Raw genomic sequence first — 13,831 nt, 5'->3', positions numbered from 1 at the left:
ACAAGTTGGGCTCACAGTATATTTTCTTTTTAGAATTAAACTAATCAAATAAAAACCAATTTCTTCAAATAATTAAAAAAAATGCATTAAAATTAAAAAAAATACATAAAAATACATAACTAAAAAAAATACAAAACTAAAAATATAAAAAAAACATATATTGTAGCTCGGTTGGCGTACATGTTTAGGTTCGGGTCGGAAAATTGAAACGGATAGCTCGGTTGGTACATATACATATACATATACATACACACACAACATATATACATATACATATACATATATATACACACACAACATATATACATATATATACACACATACACAACATATATACATGTATATACACACACAACATATACACATATATACATATCACACAACATATATACATATACATATATATATATCACACACACAACATATATACATATACATATACATATATACACACACACAACATGTAATAAAATAATAATATTTCTTCTTCTTCCACGGCGACAAAAACAACCCACCCCCGCCCCTTTTCACCCACATATCGCCCGGGGGGTGGTGTTTGCGCCCAATTTCGCCCCTTTGTCGCCCGAGCCCACGCCCACTACACTCAGCCTTATAATAAGAGTATTCACATCCCATCCCCCATAATTATGTGAGGGGGATTGGTAAATTATAGGGTGAGGTTTTGAATGATTGTGAGTGTAAATTATAGGACGGAGAGAGAAATGTAGTGAGTTTTTGTAAATTTGGGGAAACATTTGGGGAACATTGTTTGCCCCTATTTATTTTTTAATATTTGTTGGATTGGTTGTGAGTAGAGGAGAGAGAAAACCGTAATGATAAAAATATTATTTAATTAAACAGGAAAGAGAAATGTAGTGTTTTGTAGTGTAATTATAGAGATGGGGATGGAGAATGGGATGTGAATGCTCTAATTCACAACGATTGTGTACTGAAGGTTCGTGTGACATCTGCCCCGATCCGACCCGACCCAGGTACCCGTTTCTCTGACCCGATCTCTTCCTTTTATGATTTAATATTTACTTATATTTTACTTTTAATAATAATATATATTTTCCTTCCCGCCTCTTTCTCTCTCTTTCTTTCCGCCGTCCCGTCCCTCTCCTTCTCTCTTTCCGCCTTCTTTTCCCTCTTGTCGCCGTCCCGCCCTTACGCCTTGTTTCCCTCTTTTTCTTCTAACTCTTTGCTTGTCCTTTGTTCCTTCCCGCCTAAGGTTATCTGCGCAGCTCCACGCGCCAGACCCCTTACAAGGAATCCTGCGTGAAGACCACCTGTTTCAGCGATACGCGAGACGAACTCTTCTCGCAGCGCGCTAAGAATTGTAATTCTTCTCGCAGCGCGCTAAGAACGGTAGTTCTTCCCGCGACGCGCTAAGGATTTGTAGTTCTTCTCGCAGCGCGCTAAGAATCGTAGTTCATCCCTCGACGCGCGAAGAATTATAGTTCTTCCCGCGGCGCGCTAGGAATTTTAGTTCCTCCCGCGGCGCGCTAAGAAATGTGATTCTTCCCGCGGCGCGCTTAGAAATGTAGTTCTTTCCGCGACGCGTTAAGGTTGGTTCTGTCTGCCTTCGCGCTCGCGCTCTCTTGACCTTCTGTGTCTGCCTTCGCGCTCGAGCCTTCTCGCGCTAAACCCTTTGAGTTTTCTTCTGTTTAATCTAGCCGTTGCTTTTGTGTTGTCTTATCTTTTGTGCTGTTGACCTAATCTGCTTTATGTCTGAAAAGTTACTTTCGGCGCAGCATGCGCGCCAACCCCATTGGTTGGCAGATAAAGTGACTGACATAATCTTTTGAGATCTGCTTTTTCCATGCTTGACCAGTACCTTTTTCTGAACCGCCCATGCCTTTTTACTGTTCCCTGACAGCTTTATCTTGCCCCCTGCAGCTGCCATATCTTTTGATATCTTCTACTTGCTTTTGATATCTTTTGTTTTGTCTTGTTCTGTTTGTCTTGGAACCTTTTCCCCTTTTTCTGGATTTATGTCTCCTAGGGTTTTCCTATAAATAATAATCTTATTTTTCTTAACACTACACACACAAACACTTAATCTCTCCTGTTCTCCTTGCTCTCTCTGCCGCCCCCCTCTCTGCCTCCGTCTTCCTCCCTGTTCTGCCCTGCTTTTCCGGTAATATATATATATTATATATAATAATTTACTTATTAATTATGCTAACTTATAATCAAGACTTAAAACAAATCATTAAAACAATAATCTTTAATTATAGGTTAACTTGTGCTTGTTTAAAGTTGGTTCTTGCTTTATCTTACACCGCATCGTTTATCAAGTGAGTAATCTCGTACCTAATCCCTTTTTATTTTTAATGTTTTGGGATGTTCATGTGTTCATACAAACTTAGAGTCTTAAACTTGTTTATGAACTTTAGTCGCGCAGTATCCCATGTGTTGAGGACGTTTACTTGGCTGTTTATTTGTATGTGTGTATCATTAACCGCTTTGTTCGGCCTATTCCGAAGTTTTCATGGATCCATTAGATGAACACGGGAGACCTATCGTTTACGGTTTTCTTTGTTTACACTTGCACAGATGTTTTCTCGTTTTTGTGCTCAATTGGGAGCACGGATTGAACTATGAACTATGAGCTATGATCTATCTAGGCTTGATCACAATCTGATTGCACCCTTGTTAAACACCAGACATACACGTGTTGCGCGCAGATTTATTGTTATCTATGTATTGTATTAAACTTGATTTCTCACCAACACGCAAGTGTTTGACGTTTATTTTAACACATGTTCAGGTTTGCAGTAGCTGTTTTGGAGCTTGTGGACACATAGGACGTTTTTACTTTTGGACCTAGATTAAAATGTATCAAGACAAGTTATTGCTGTTCGAATATTTTGATTTATAATATATTGATTTATGTTGGTTTATTTATATCTTATGTATACGTTGCGCATGCGTGAATGAATATATTTATTAAATATTGACACCCAATAGTGTCACGAGTAATGAAACAATATGTGGCGCCCCGATGTATAATCCGCCTTTGGTCGGGGTGTTACAGATTGGTATCAGAGCTCGTTGACTTTAGGATAGGTGGTTAGACGTAACGGCCTAGAATACCTAAGAGTCCCTTCTCGCGCATGAGAGAATTCTCATGTTTGCGCGCTTATTGTTAATTACTCGTTGTTTATGAATATGCTCGCGCTTGCGCAGTATATGATTTTATGTTTTATTCCGCGATATTTCGATTTTTGTTGAATTTCGATTTTTATTGATTTTACTTACATATTCGTTTGTTGGATTTGAAAATCCGAAAAGTCATGGTGATACATGAATAGTTGATTTTCAATTTCCATTTACGATTATGTTCTGAGGTTGGAGACTTGAAAAGTCATGGTGATACATGAATTGTCGACCTCCAATACTCATTTTCTTGTATATTTTGTATTGAAGATTGAAAAGTCATGGTGATACATGAATCGTCAATCCCCAATACTCGTTTGCTCGTATATTTTAAAATTGGGAATTCGGAAAGTCATGGTGATACATGAATTGTCGATTCTTGATTCGAGTTTGTTACCTTTATTAAGTCTGCATTTAGGGTCATTTATTTTACTTTAACTTTTGATAGTATCTAACTCCGTGAAACCAAGCTTTTCGAGGTTATACCTTGTGCTAAAACCAAGATATTAACTAAAATTAAAAACTTTTATAGAATGCCTCCGCTATCTCGCCGATTTCAGAGAAGAGAAGCCTCGCGCATGCGTAGACAGCAACGTTCCCAGGAAATGGCCGCCGCAATAGCCCAAGCTTTGAGCCAAAACAATACCAACACCTCTGGTTACAACATTAAATCCTTCAACGCGGGTAACCCTCCGAAGTTCACAGGTCTTGAAGGAGCCACCGTGATGCTTCAGTGGCTGGAGAAAATAGAAAACACTTTCCTCCACACCCAATGCCCCTCAGACAGACGAACCCTGTATGCTTCCAGTGTCCTGGAATCTAGAGCGCTTACATGGTGGAATGGAGTAGCTCATGCGCGTGGCGCAGAGGCTGCTTCTAGCATGACATGGGAGGAATTCAAGGAAATTCTGACGCGAGAATTCTGCCCTCCCAACGAAATTAAGCGCCTAGAGGAGGAATTCTGGAACTTGAAGCAATACAGCGGTGAAGCGCGCGAGTACGCGACGCGCTTCCACGAGCTAAGCTTACTGGTCCCTCACCTTGTTACCCCTTCCCGCCGAGCCATAGAGAAATTTCTTGGGGGTCTCCCCATGGAAATTCAAGATTCTGTATGGGCTAGAAACCCAGTTACCCTCTCTGACGCCATCGAGTTGGCCGCTGTGCTCAGCGACAACCATGTCAGAGCAGGAACCCTGTTCCTGCGGGGAGCTGAGAAGACCAAACCCACCAAAACTGTCTCTGAACCCGCAGAAACCAAACCAGAACCCTCAAACCATAACCAGAAACGTAGGCGCAGACAAGCCTATGCGCTTACCAACCCGCCCATTTCCCAGCAACCCATCTACCAACACCCAGTTTATGCGCCTAACCCACTGTCAACCTACCCAACACCTCCTGTAGTCCATAACTATGCCTTAACCAATCCCGCACTCCCTGCCCCGCCACCTAAGAAACCTTACACAGGAAACCAACCCTTTTGCCCAACCTGTAGACTTCACCACCCAACCCAAACCCCGTGTCGACAATGTAACCGATGTGGCCGCGTTGGTCACTCTGCCGAATACTGTAGAGTCCCTCTAGCCAACTCAATTGCGCCAACACCACCAGTCTACCCGCAGAATCCACAACCAACCTACCAAAACCCACGACCCAGGTCGTGCTTTAACTGCGGTGATCCCAGTCATTTCCGGAACGCGTGCCCGAGACTACAAGTGCAAATCACACAAGCGAATCCGGTGAACCAGATTTCGAACCAAGTGACGCGTGGACGAACTTTTAACATAACCGCGCACCAAGCGCAAGCGAATAATGACGTAGTTAATGGTACATTTTTGCTTAACGGAATTTATGCTTCTGTACTTTTTGATACTGGCGCCGATCGAAGTTTTATCTCTCGCGCCTTCGAGCAGAAGCTTGCGCGACCGCGCAGCGATTTAAAAGAAGATTTTTCAGTTGAATTGGCTAACGGTGAAACTGTTTTAATTAACTCGGTGATTAAAGATTGCACGCTTAACCTTAACAAAAACGATTTCCTGATCGACCTCATCCCCATGCCTCTTGGAAGCTTTGATGTTATCATTGGTATGGACTGGCTCTTGAATAATCGCGCCGAAGTTATTTGCGCCAAGAAGTTGATTCGCATTCCTCGAGAAAATGGTGATCTTCACATCTACGGCGAAAAACCCTCCAGTGGTCTTAAGCTTATGTCTTGCGCCGAAGCCCAAAGACTCATGCGGAAGAAGTGTGTTGCATTCTTAGCCCATGTGGTTAAACCTGCTGATGAAAAGAAGAAGCTTCGCGATATCCCTGTTGTGCGTGATTTCCCTGAAGTTTTTCCTGATGATCTTCCTGGTATCCCTCCCGCTCGTGAAGTCGAGTTCCGTATTGATCTTGTCCCTGGTGCTTCCCCCGTAGCTAAATCTCCTTATCGTCTTGCACCCGCTGAGATGCAAGAATTGGCAAGCCAACTTCAAGAGTTGACCGCTAAAGGATTCATTCGCCCTAGCTCTTCGCCCTGGGGTGCTCCGGTGTTGTTCGTTAAAAAGAAAGATGGATCGTTTCGCATGTGTATTGATTACCGCGAGTTGAACAAACTCACCATTAAAAACCGGTATCCCTTACCGCGTATTGACGACCTCTTTGATCAACTCCAAGGTGCCTCTTGTTTTTCCAAGATTGATCTCCGCTCTGGCTATCACCAGTTGCGCATCCGCGATGAAGATGTTCCGAAGACTGCTTTTCGAACTCGTTATGGCCACTTTGAATTCTTGGTCATGTCCTTCGGTTTAACCAACGCACCCGCCGTTTTCATGGATCTAATGAATCGGGTGTGTAGGCCTTTCTTGGATAAATTCGTGATTGTGTTTATCGATGATGTTCTGGTGTATTCTAAGACCAAGGCCGAGCATGAGCAACATCTCCGGTTGGTGTTGCAGAAGCTTCGAACCGAGCAGCTCTATGCTAAGCTTTCCAAGTGTGAATTCTGGTCTGATGAAGTACAGTTTCTTGGCCATGTTGTGAACAAGATGGGTATTCATGTCGACCCATCCAAAATTGAAGCAATCAAGAACTGGATTACGCCATCCTCTCCTTCTGAGATCCGTTCCTTTCTGGGCTTAGCTGGTTATTACCGGCGTTTCATTTCGAACTTCTCAAAGATCGCTTTGCCTTTAACAGCTCTAACGCACAAAGGTAAACCATATATTTGGGGCTCGAAGCAAGAAGAAGCCTTTCTGACGCTCAAGCGTTTGTTGTGTGAAGCTCCTGTTCTTGCGCTACCTGAGGGTAATGATGATTTTGTCGTGTATTGCGATGCATCCAACCAAGGTCTCGGTTGTGTTCTTATGCAACGAGGCAAGGTTATCGCTTACGCATCAAGGCAACTTAAGGTTCATGAAAAGAATTATACAACTCACGATCTCGAACTTGGTGCAGTTGTTTTTGCCTTGAAGATCTGGAGACACTACCTTTATGGCACTAAGTGTATCCTTTACACTGACCATAAAAGCCTTCAGCATATCTTTGATCAGAAGGAACTTAACATGAGACAACGCCGATGGAACGAACTCATCAGCGATTACGATTGTGAGATCCGGTATCATCCTGATAAGGCTAATGTGGTAGCCGATGCGCTCAGCCGAAAACCCTGCCAGCTTAACTGTATTTTGCCGCGCACGCATCTTCACTTTGCGCCGATTCAAAGCAACCTTGAATCGCGTATTCGTGACGCGCAGCGCGCATCCATCAGTAATGGTAACCTTCGCGCCGAGTTAGCGTGTGGCGCGGAAGCACACTTTGTCCCTAATCTGAGTGGAATTCTCTGCTATCTTAATCGCATCTGGATTCCCTTTGATGAGAATCTTCGCGCTGATATCCTGAGTGAAGCGCATAAATCTCGGTATTCTATTCATCCCGGCGCTGATAAGATGTACAAGGATTTGCGCATTACTTATTGGTGGCCCGGTATGAAAAAGGATATTGCTGTGTTCGTAGCTAAATGTCTGACTTGTTCTAAAGTGAAAGCTGAACACCAACGCCCATCTGGTTTGCTCGAACAACCAGAAATTCCTACGTGGAAATGGGAATGTGTAGCGATGGACTTTATTACCAAGTTACCTTTGACAGCAAGCAAACATGATAGCATTTGGGTAATAGTGGATCGATTGACTAAGTCTGCTCACTTTCTGCCCATTCGTGAAAACTACCGTGTTGAGCAGCTCGCGCAGCTTTATGTCAAGGAAATTGTCTGCCGTCATGGTACTCCTTTGAGCATCATATCCGATCGCGATGGCCGTTTTATATCCCGCTTTTGGAAATCTCTCCAATCTGCGCTAGGAACTCGCTTGGACATGAGTACGGCATATCATCCTCAGACTGACGGTCAGTCTGAGCGAACTATTCAAACTCTTGAGGATATGCTCCGATCTTGTGTTCTTGATTTTGGAGGTAATTGGGATTCGCACCTGCCTTTGATCGAGTTCTCTTATAATAACAGCTATCATTCCAGTATTGGTATGGCCCCATTTGAAGCACTTTACGGTCGTAAGTGCCGCTCCCCGATCTGTTGGAGCGAAGTGGGTGAAACTCAAATCACAGGACCCGAACTTGTTCAAGAGACAACCGATAAAATCGCCAAGATCCGTGATCATCTGCTGACTGCCCGAAGCCGACAGAAGAGTTACGCAGATCGCAGGCGAAAGCCTCTCGAATTTCAAGTTGGTGATCTTGTTCTCCTCAAAGTGTCGCCTTGGAAAGGTGTTGTCCGCTTTGGGAAGAAAGGTAAGCTTGCTCCTCGATATGTTGGACCATTTAAGATTCTCGCGCGTGTAGGAAAAGTTGCCTACAGACTTGACCTGCCGCCCGCGCTCAGTAATGTGCATCCAACGTTCCATGTATCCAATCTCAAGAAGTGTTTAGCTGACGAGAACCTTCACATTCCACTTGATGAAGTTCAAGTTGATGAAACTATGCATTTCGTTGAGAAGCCTGTTGAGATTATGGATCGCGAGGTAAAGCAAACCAAGCGCAGTCGTATCCCTATCGTGAAAGTTCGCTGGGAGTCCAAGCGCGGAGCCGAGTTTACATGGGAAAGGGAAGATCAAATGAAGATCAAGTACCCGCACCTGTTCTCTGCGCAACCTACTTCGAGATAAATTTCGGGACGAAATTTCTTAAAGTAGGGGAGACTGTGACATCTGCCCCGATCCGACCCGACCCAGGTACCCGTTTCTCTGACCCGATCTCTTCCTTTTATGATTTAATATTTACTTATATTTTACTTTTAATAATAATAAATATTTTCCTTCCCGCCTCTTTCTCTCTCTTTCTTTCCGCCGTCCCGTCCCTCTCCTTCTCTCTTTCCGCCTTCTTTTCCCTCTTGTCGCCGTCCCGCCCTTACGCCTTGTTTCCCTCTTTTTCTTCTAACTCTTTGCTTGTCCTTTGTTCCTTCCCGCCTAAGGTTATCTGCGCAGCTCCACGCGCCAGACCCCTTACAAGGAATCCTGCGTGAAGACCACCTGTTTCAGCGATATGCGAGACGAACTCTTCTCGCAGCGCGCTAAGAATTGTAATTCTTCTCGCAGCGCGCTAAGAACGGTAGTTCTTCCCGCGACGCGCTAAGGATTTGTAGTTCTTCTCGCAGCGCGCTAAGAATCGTAGTTCATCCCTCGACGCGCGAAGAATTATAGTTCTTCCCGCGGCGCGCTAGGAATTTTAGTTCCTCCCGCGGCGCGCTAAGAAATGTGATTCTTCCCGCGGCGCGCTTAGAAATGTAGTTCTTTCCGCGACGCGTTAAGGTTGGTTCTGTCTGCCTTCGCGCTCGCGCTCTCTTGACCTTCTGTGTCTGCCTTCGCGCTCGAGCCTTCTCGCGCTAAACCCTTTGAGTTTTCTTCTGTTTAATCTAGCCGTTGCTTTTGTGTTGTCTTATCTTTTGTGCTGTTGACCTAATCTGCTTTATGTCTGAAAAGTTACTTTCGGCGCAGCATGCGCGCCAACCCCATTGGTTGGCAGATAAAGTGACTGACATAATCTTTTGAGATCTGCTTTTTCTATGCTTGACCAGTACCTTTTTCTGAACCGCCCATGCCTTTTTACTGTTCCCTGACAGCTTTATCTTGCCCCCTGCAGCTGCCATATCTTTTGATATCTTCTACTTGCTTTTGATATCTTTTGTTTTGTCTTGTTCTGTTTGTCTTGGAACCTTTTCCCCTTTTTCTGGATTTATGTCTCCTAGGGTTTTCCTATAAATAATAATCTTATTTTTCTTAACACTACACACACAAACACTTAATCTCTCCTGTTCTCCTTGCTCTCTCTGCCGCCCCCCTCTCTGCCTCCGTCTTCCTCCCTGTTCTGCCCTGCTTTTCCGGTAATATATATATATTATATATAATAATTTACTTATTAATTATGCTAACTTATAATCAAGACTTAAAACAAATCATTAAAACAATAATCTTTAATTATAGGTTAACTTGTGCTTGTTTAAAGTTGGTTCTTGCTTTATCTTACACCGCATCGTTTATCAAGTGAGTAATCTCGTACCTAATCCCTTTTTATTTTTAATGTTTTGGGATGTTCATGTGTTCATACAAACTTAGAGTCTTAAACTTGTTTATGAACTTTAGTCGCGCAGTATCCCATGTGTTGAGGACGTTTACTTGGCTGTTTATTTGTATGTGTGTATCATTAACCGCTTTGTTCGGCCTATTCCGAAGTTTTCATGGATCCATTAGATGAACACGGGAGACCTATCGTTTACGGTTTTCTTTGTTTACACTTGCACAGATGTTTTCTCGTTTTTGTGCTCAATTGGGAGCACGGATTGAACTATGAACTATGAGCTATGATCTATCTAGGCTTGATCACAATCTGATTGCACCCTTGTTAAACACCAGACATACACGTGTTGCGCGCAGATTTATTGTTATCTATGTATTGTATTAAACTTGATTTCTCACCAACACGCAAGTGTTTGACGTTTATTTTAACACATGTTCAGGTTTGCAGTAGCTGTTTTGGAGCTTGTGGACACATAGGACGTTTTTACTTTTGGACCTAGATTAAAATGTATCAAGACAAGTTATTGCTGTTCGAATATTTTGATTTATAATATATTGATTTATGTTGGTTTATTTATATCTTATGTATACGTTGCGCATGCGTGAATGAATATATTTATTAAATATTGACACCCAATAGTGTCACGAGTAATGAAACAATATGTGGCGCCCCGATGTATAATCCGCCTTTGGTCGGGGTGTTACAGTTCGTATACTTAGACTGTGGCGTTTGAAGGACAACATTAAACCAGGAGAGGACTGGTCCATCGAAATGATTTTACAAGATGAAACGGTATGCAAACTATGCATACAATAATTGTTTATATTTTTGGTATTTCTTTCTTATTATATAAAATTAATTATTATAATGTTTGTCTTATTAATAATGTAACAGGGTCATCGAATGCAGGTGTATGTAAGGAAACCTTGCATACCGAAACATGATGTTTGGCTGGCTGAGAATCGGTCATTGATTGTTCGAAAAGCTTCCCTTGGTGCAAATCTGTCAACATACCGTTATGTTGACAACCCACATAAGCTATGTTTCACGTCAGAAACTCGACTTTCGATTTGTGATGAGTTTAAATGTCACATTTATGGATTTTCGTTTGCTACCTTTGATGATATCAAAGCCAAGAACATAACTCAGAATGGAACAATAGGTTTCCTGTTTTGCATCTTTTAAATAAATTTCGTTTTAAATTCTATACATTGTATTACGACAGTTAAATAGGATCGTTTAATATATCTTTCATTTCTCATTATAAATTATTTCTCAGATGTAATCGGTCATGTCAGTAAGTTTTTTACCAATAAAAACTCATTCTTCCTAGAGGCACAACACCAGAATCGAAGAACCATGGAATTTGCTGATTTGAGGTATTCTAAATAATATATATTATCATGTATAATTAAATAATTCATTTTTGTTAACTTCTAATTTTTGATGAACCAGTGGCAAAACGATTTATCTCACCTTATGGGATGACTATCTTAAACAACTTATCAAATATGTTGCTGACAACCCGAATGAGGAGTATCTCATTATCGTCCTCCAATTCGCACGAGTCAAGTACTATGGAGGTATCATTATAAATTAAATATTTTATTTTTTATCCTTAAAATTCTTTATTGTTAATAATTCTAATTTTACATACGTGTATATGGTTTTGCCAAAAAATATATATGTTCAAAACTCGTATGGTAACCAAGTGTCAAGGTTGATGATCAATTATTACTTGTATGAAGTGACTGATTACAAGAAACGGTAATTTATTATAACTATTTACCTATAATTTAATTTTAATACACGTATACATTATTGTTTATTTTAAACACCTTATGACTTATTTTTTTGAAATAATAGGTTGCTTGAAATATCCTCTCAAGTCGATGTCGAAGTACCTAAACTGGTTGGTTCATCTATGCTGCTAACTGTTAAGGATGAGTTTTTGAAGAAGTTTCCGTTCTATTCAATCAGTGATCTTTGTACCATTTTGGAGGTATGTAACCATTTGTATTTGTAAAGACTCATGTTGAGTTAATTTTTACTAAAAAGTTGACCATGTTATTATTGTAGGCTAAAAACGTCATCATAATTGGTACAGTTAAAGCAATAGTGGGTAACAAGGAATGGTACTATAATGGATGTAAACGTTGTAGTCGTAAGGTTACTTCTGCTTTTGTTGATGGAGTGAAGGTTTATGAATGTAAGAATTCAAGTTGTAATTCTCTAGGCGTAAATGCTGGACCAAGGTACTATTTTATAAATTTAAAATATATAATATTATTACCTTTTCATTTAATAATATTAAATTTAACAGGTGTTTTACAATACTTTTTTAAATAATCCTCTTTATTTTACAGATTCCGTATTCCAATTCGTGTCCAAGATACCACCGGTGTTGTTTCGCTTACGTTGTTTGATCGTGATGCTAGACAGTTGTTCAATAAGCCTGCTGATGAATTTGTTACCACTGATGTTGAGGTATGACTTTCTTAGATAAAAAGTCAACTTATATTTTGTTATATCATCCATGCTTTGTTAAAACTCCACGTTTGTACCATTCTCCGATACAATATCGTTTTTGTGTTTTCTTTGAGTCATCTACACTGTTGAGTTCAATATATTACTTTTCATATTATTATATTGTTTTTTTGTTTCATTATTTTAAAACATCAATTTTCTAATATCTTATAAACATAAAATAAAACGCAAACAACTTTTATCCTATTTAACTTGATTTTCAAATCGTTGACTTTTCTTTTGTTAAAATTTTGAACTTCATTAAATGATTTTTGATTATGTTTAGTTACAATCATTTCCTTAATTGTTATGTTGAAGCTTGATCCGATGCATACGTTTCCTGAAGAACACAACACTATATTAGAGAAAAAATTTGCTTTTATTGTTGAGGTTAGTGACTACAATATCAGAAACTCATATGACGTCTACGGTGTCAGCAAGTTAACAGATGACGAGGACGTTCTTAATGATCTTGATAAACAGCTTGCTCATGGTCAGGTATGATTATTGTTTCCGTTATTAAAAATACTCAAATGTACATAACCAAACTGTGTATTTATTTCATTTTTAATATAATTCAATTTAACTTCATGTGCAGCCTAATGACAATCAGTCTTTAACAGTTGGATCAACCTCTGGCCTGAAATCAACCGAAAAGGTAACACCTTTAACCTAATTATGGATTGTTAATATGTTGCTGTTAATATAATAACTTTATAAATCTAAATGTTTATACTAAAAACATGAATGATAAACTGATTCGTAGGAGTTGTTGACGCCTTCGTCCGACCACTTCACTCCTATTTCAAATTCTGAAGATGTAATTCCTGATCGTCTTTCATCGCTTGATGGGTACAAACATTGGTCATCGCACTTACTTAACTAGAAGTACACTAACTCCTACAGATAAAAAATTGCCATTCAAGTTGAAAAAAAGACAGTTCCCTATAGCGGTTTGTTTTGCAATGACAATTAACAAAAGTCAAGGTCAATCCCTAGCAAGAGTTGGAATATATCTTCGACATCTGGTGTTTACACATGGTCAGTTATATGTGGCTTTATCCAGAGTGAAGAGTAGAGCCGGAGTTAAAATGCTTATCTTAGACAAGGAGGGTAAAGTTACAAATCAAACTACAAATGTGGTTTATAAGGAACTGTTTAATAATATATGAAGTTGTTATTTTTTATCGACGGAGTTATTGTAAAAATCGTTTTATTTTCTTTGGAAAGTTATCTTTAATAAAGATTTAATTTTGATACAAAAGATATTATCAATTGTATATTCTATTATCCCCGCAATATGTATGTATGAATTTTGTTTTTGACTTTCAAATTATCGTTTGATGTTACAAGATTTAATTATTTTCACCCGTGGCGCCCACAGGTCAATAACCTAGTAAGTGTATAAATAATTTAAGAGTCAGACTGATATTATAACCATTTTATTTTTTATTTTTAAAATTTATGTTAAAAAGTTAAAATAGTTTTGATACTTACCTTAAATAGTGTAACAAACACAAATGTTGTTTGAAAGTGCGTACTTTTCAAAATGTTATCTTAATGTAGTTTCAAAAATTTATAA

General features: G+C 39.9%; 1 protein-coding gene across 1 annotated transcript; it reads left to right on the top strand.

Moving 5' to 3' along the window:
* The first annotated feature begins 10,494 nt into the window (after positions 1–10,494).
* On the top strand, positions 10,495–13,421 carry LOC143610901 (replication protein A 70 kDa DNA-binding subunit A-like). The gene is made up of 11 exons (XM_077085252.1): positions 10,495–10,515; positions 10,618–10,885; positions 11,003–11,102; positions 11,179–11,295; positions 11,590–11,725; positions 11,803–11,978; positions 12,090–12,210; positions 12,568–12,747; positions 12,848–12,907; positions 13,016–13,101; positions 13,316–13,421. The coding sequence occupies exons 1-11, from the start codon at positions 10,495–10,497 to the stop codon at positions 13,419–13,421; spliced, it is 1,371 nt and encodes a 456-aa protein (XP_076941367.1).
* Positions 13,422–13,831: the final 410 nt, after the last annotated feature.

The sequence above is a fragment of the Bidens hawaiensis genome, unplaced genomic scaffold (assembly GCF_021521415.1).
Source record: "Bidens hawaiensis isolate Kalapana, Puna unplaced genomic scaffold, B.hawaiensis_p1.1 tig00028598_1, whole genome shotgun sequence".
Classification (NCBI taxonomy): Eukaryota; Viridiplantae; Streptophyta; class Magnoliopsida; order Asterales; family Asteraceae; genus Bidens; species Bidens hawaiensis.
This window is presented reverse-complemented; position numbering and strand designations above follow the sequence as displayed.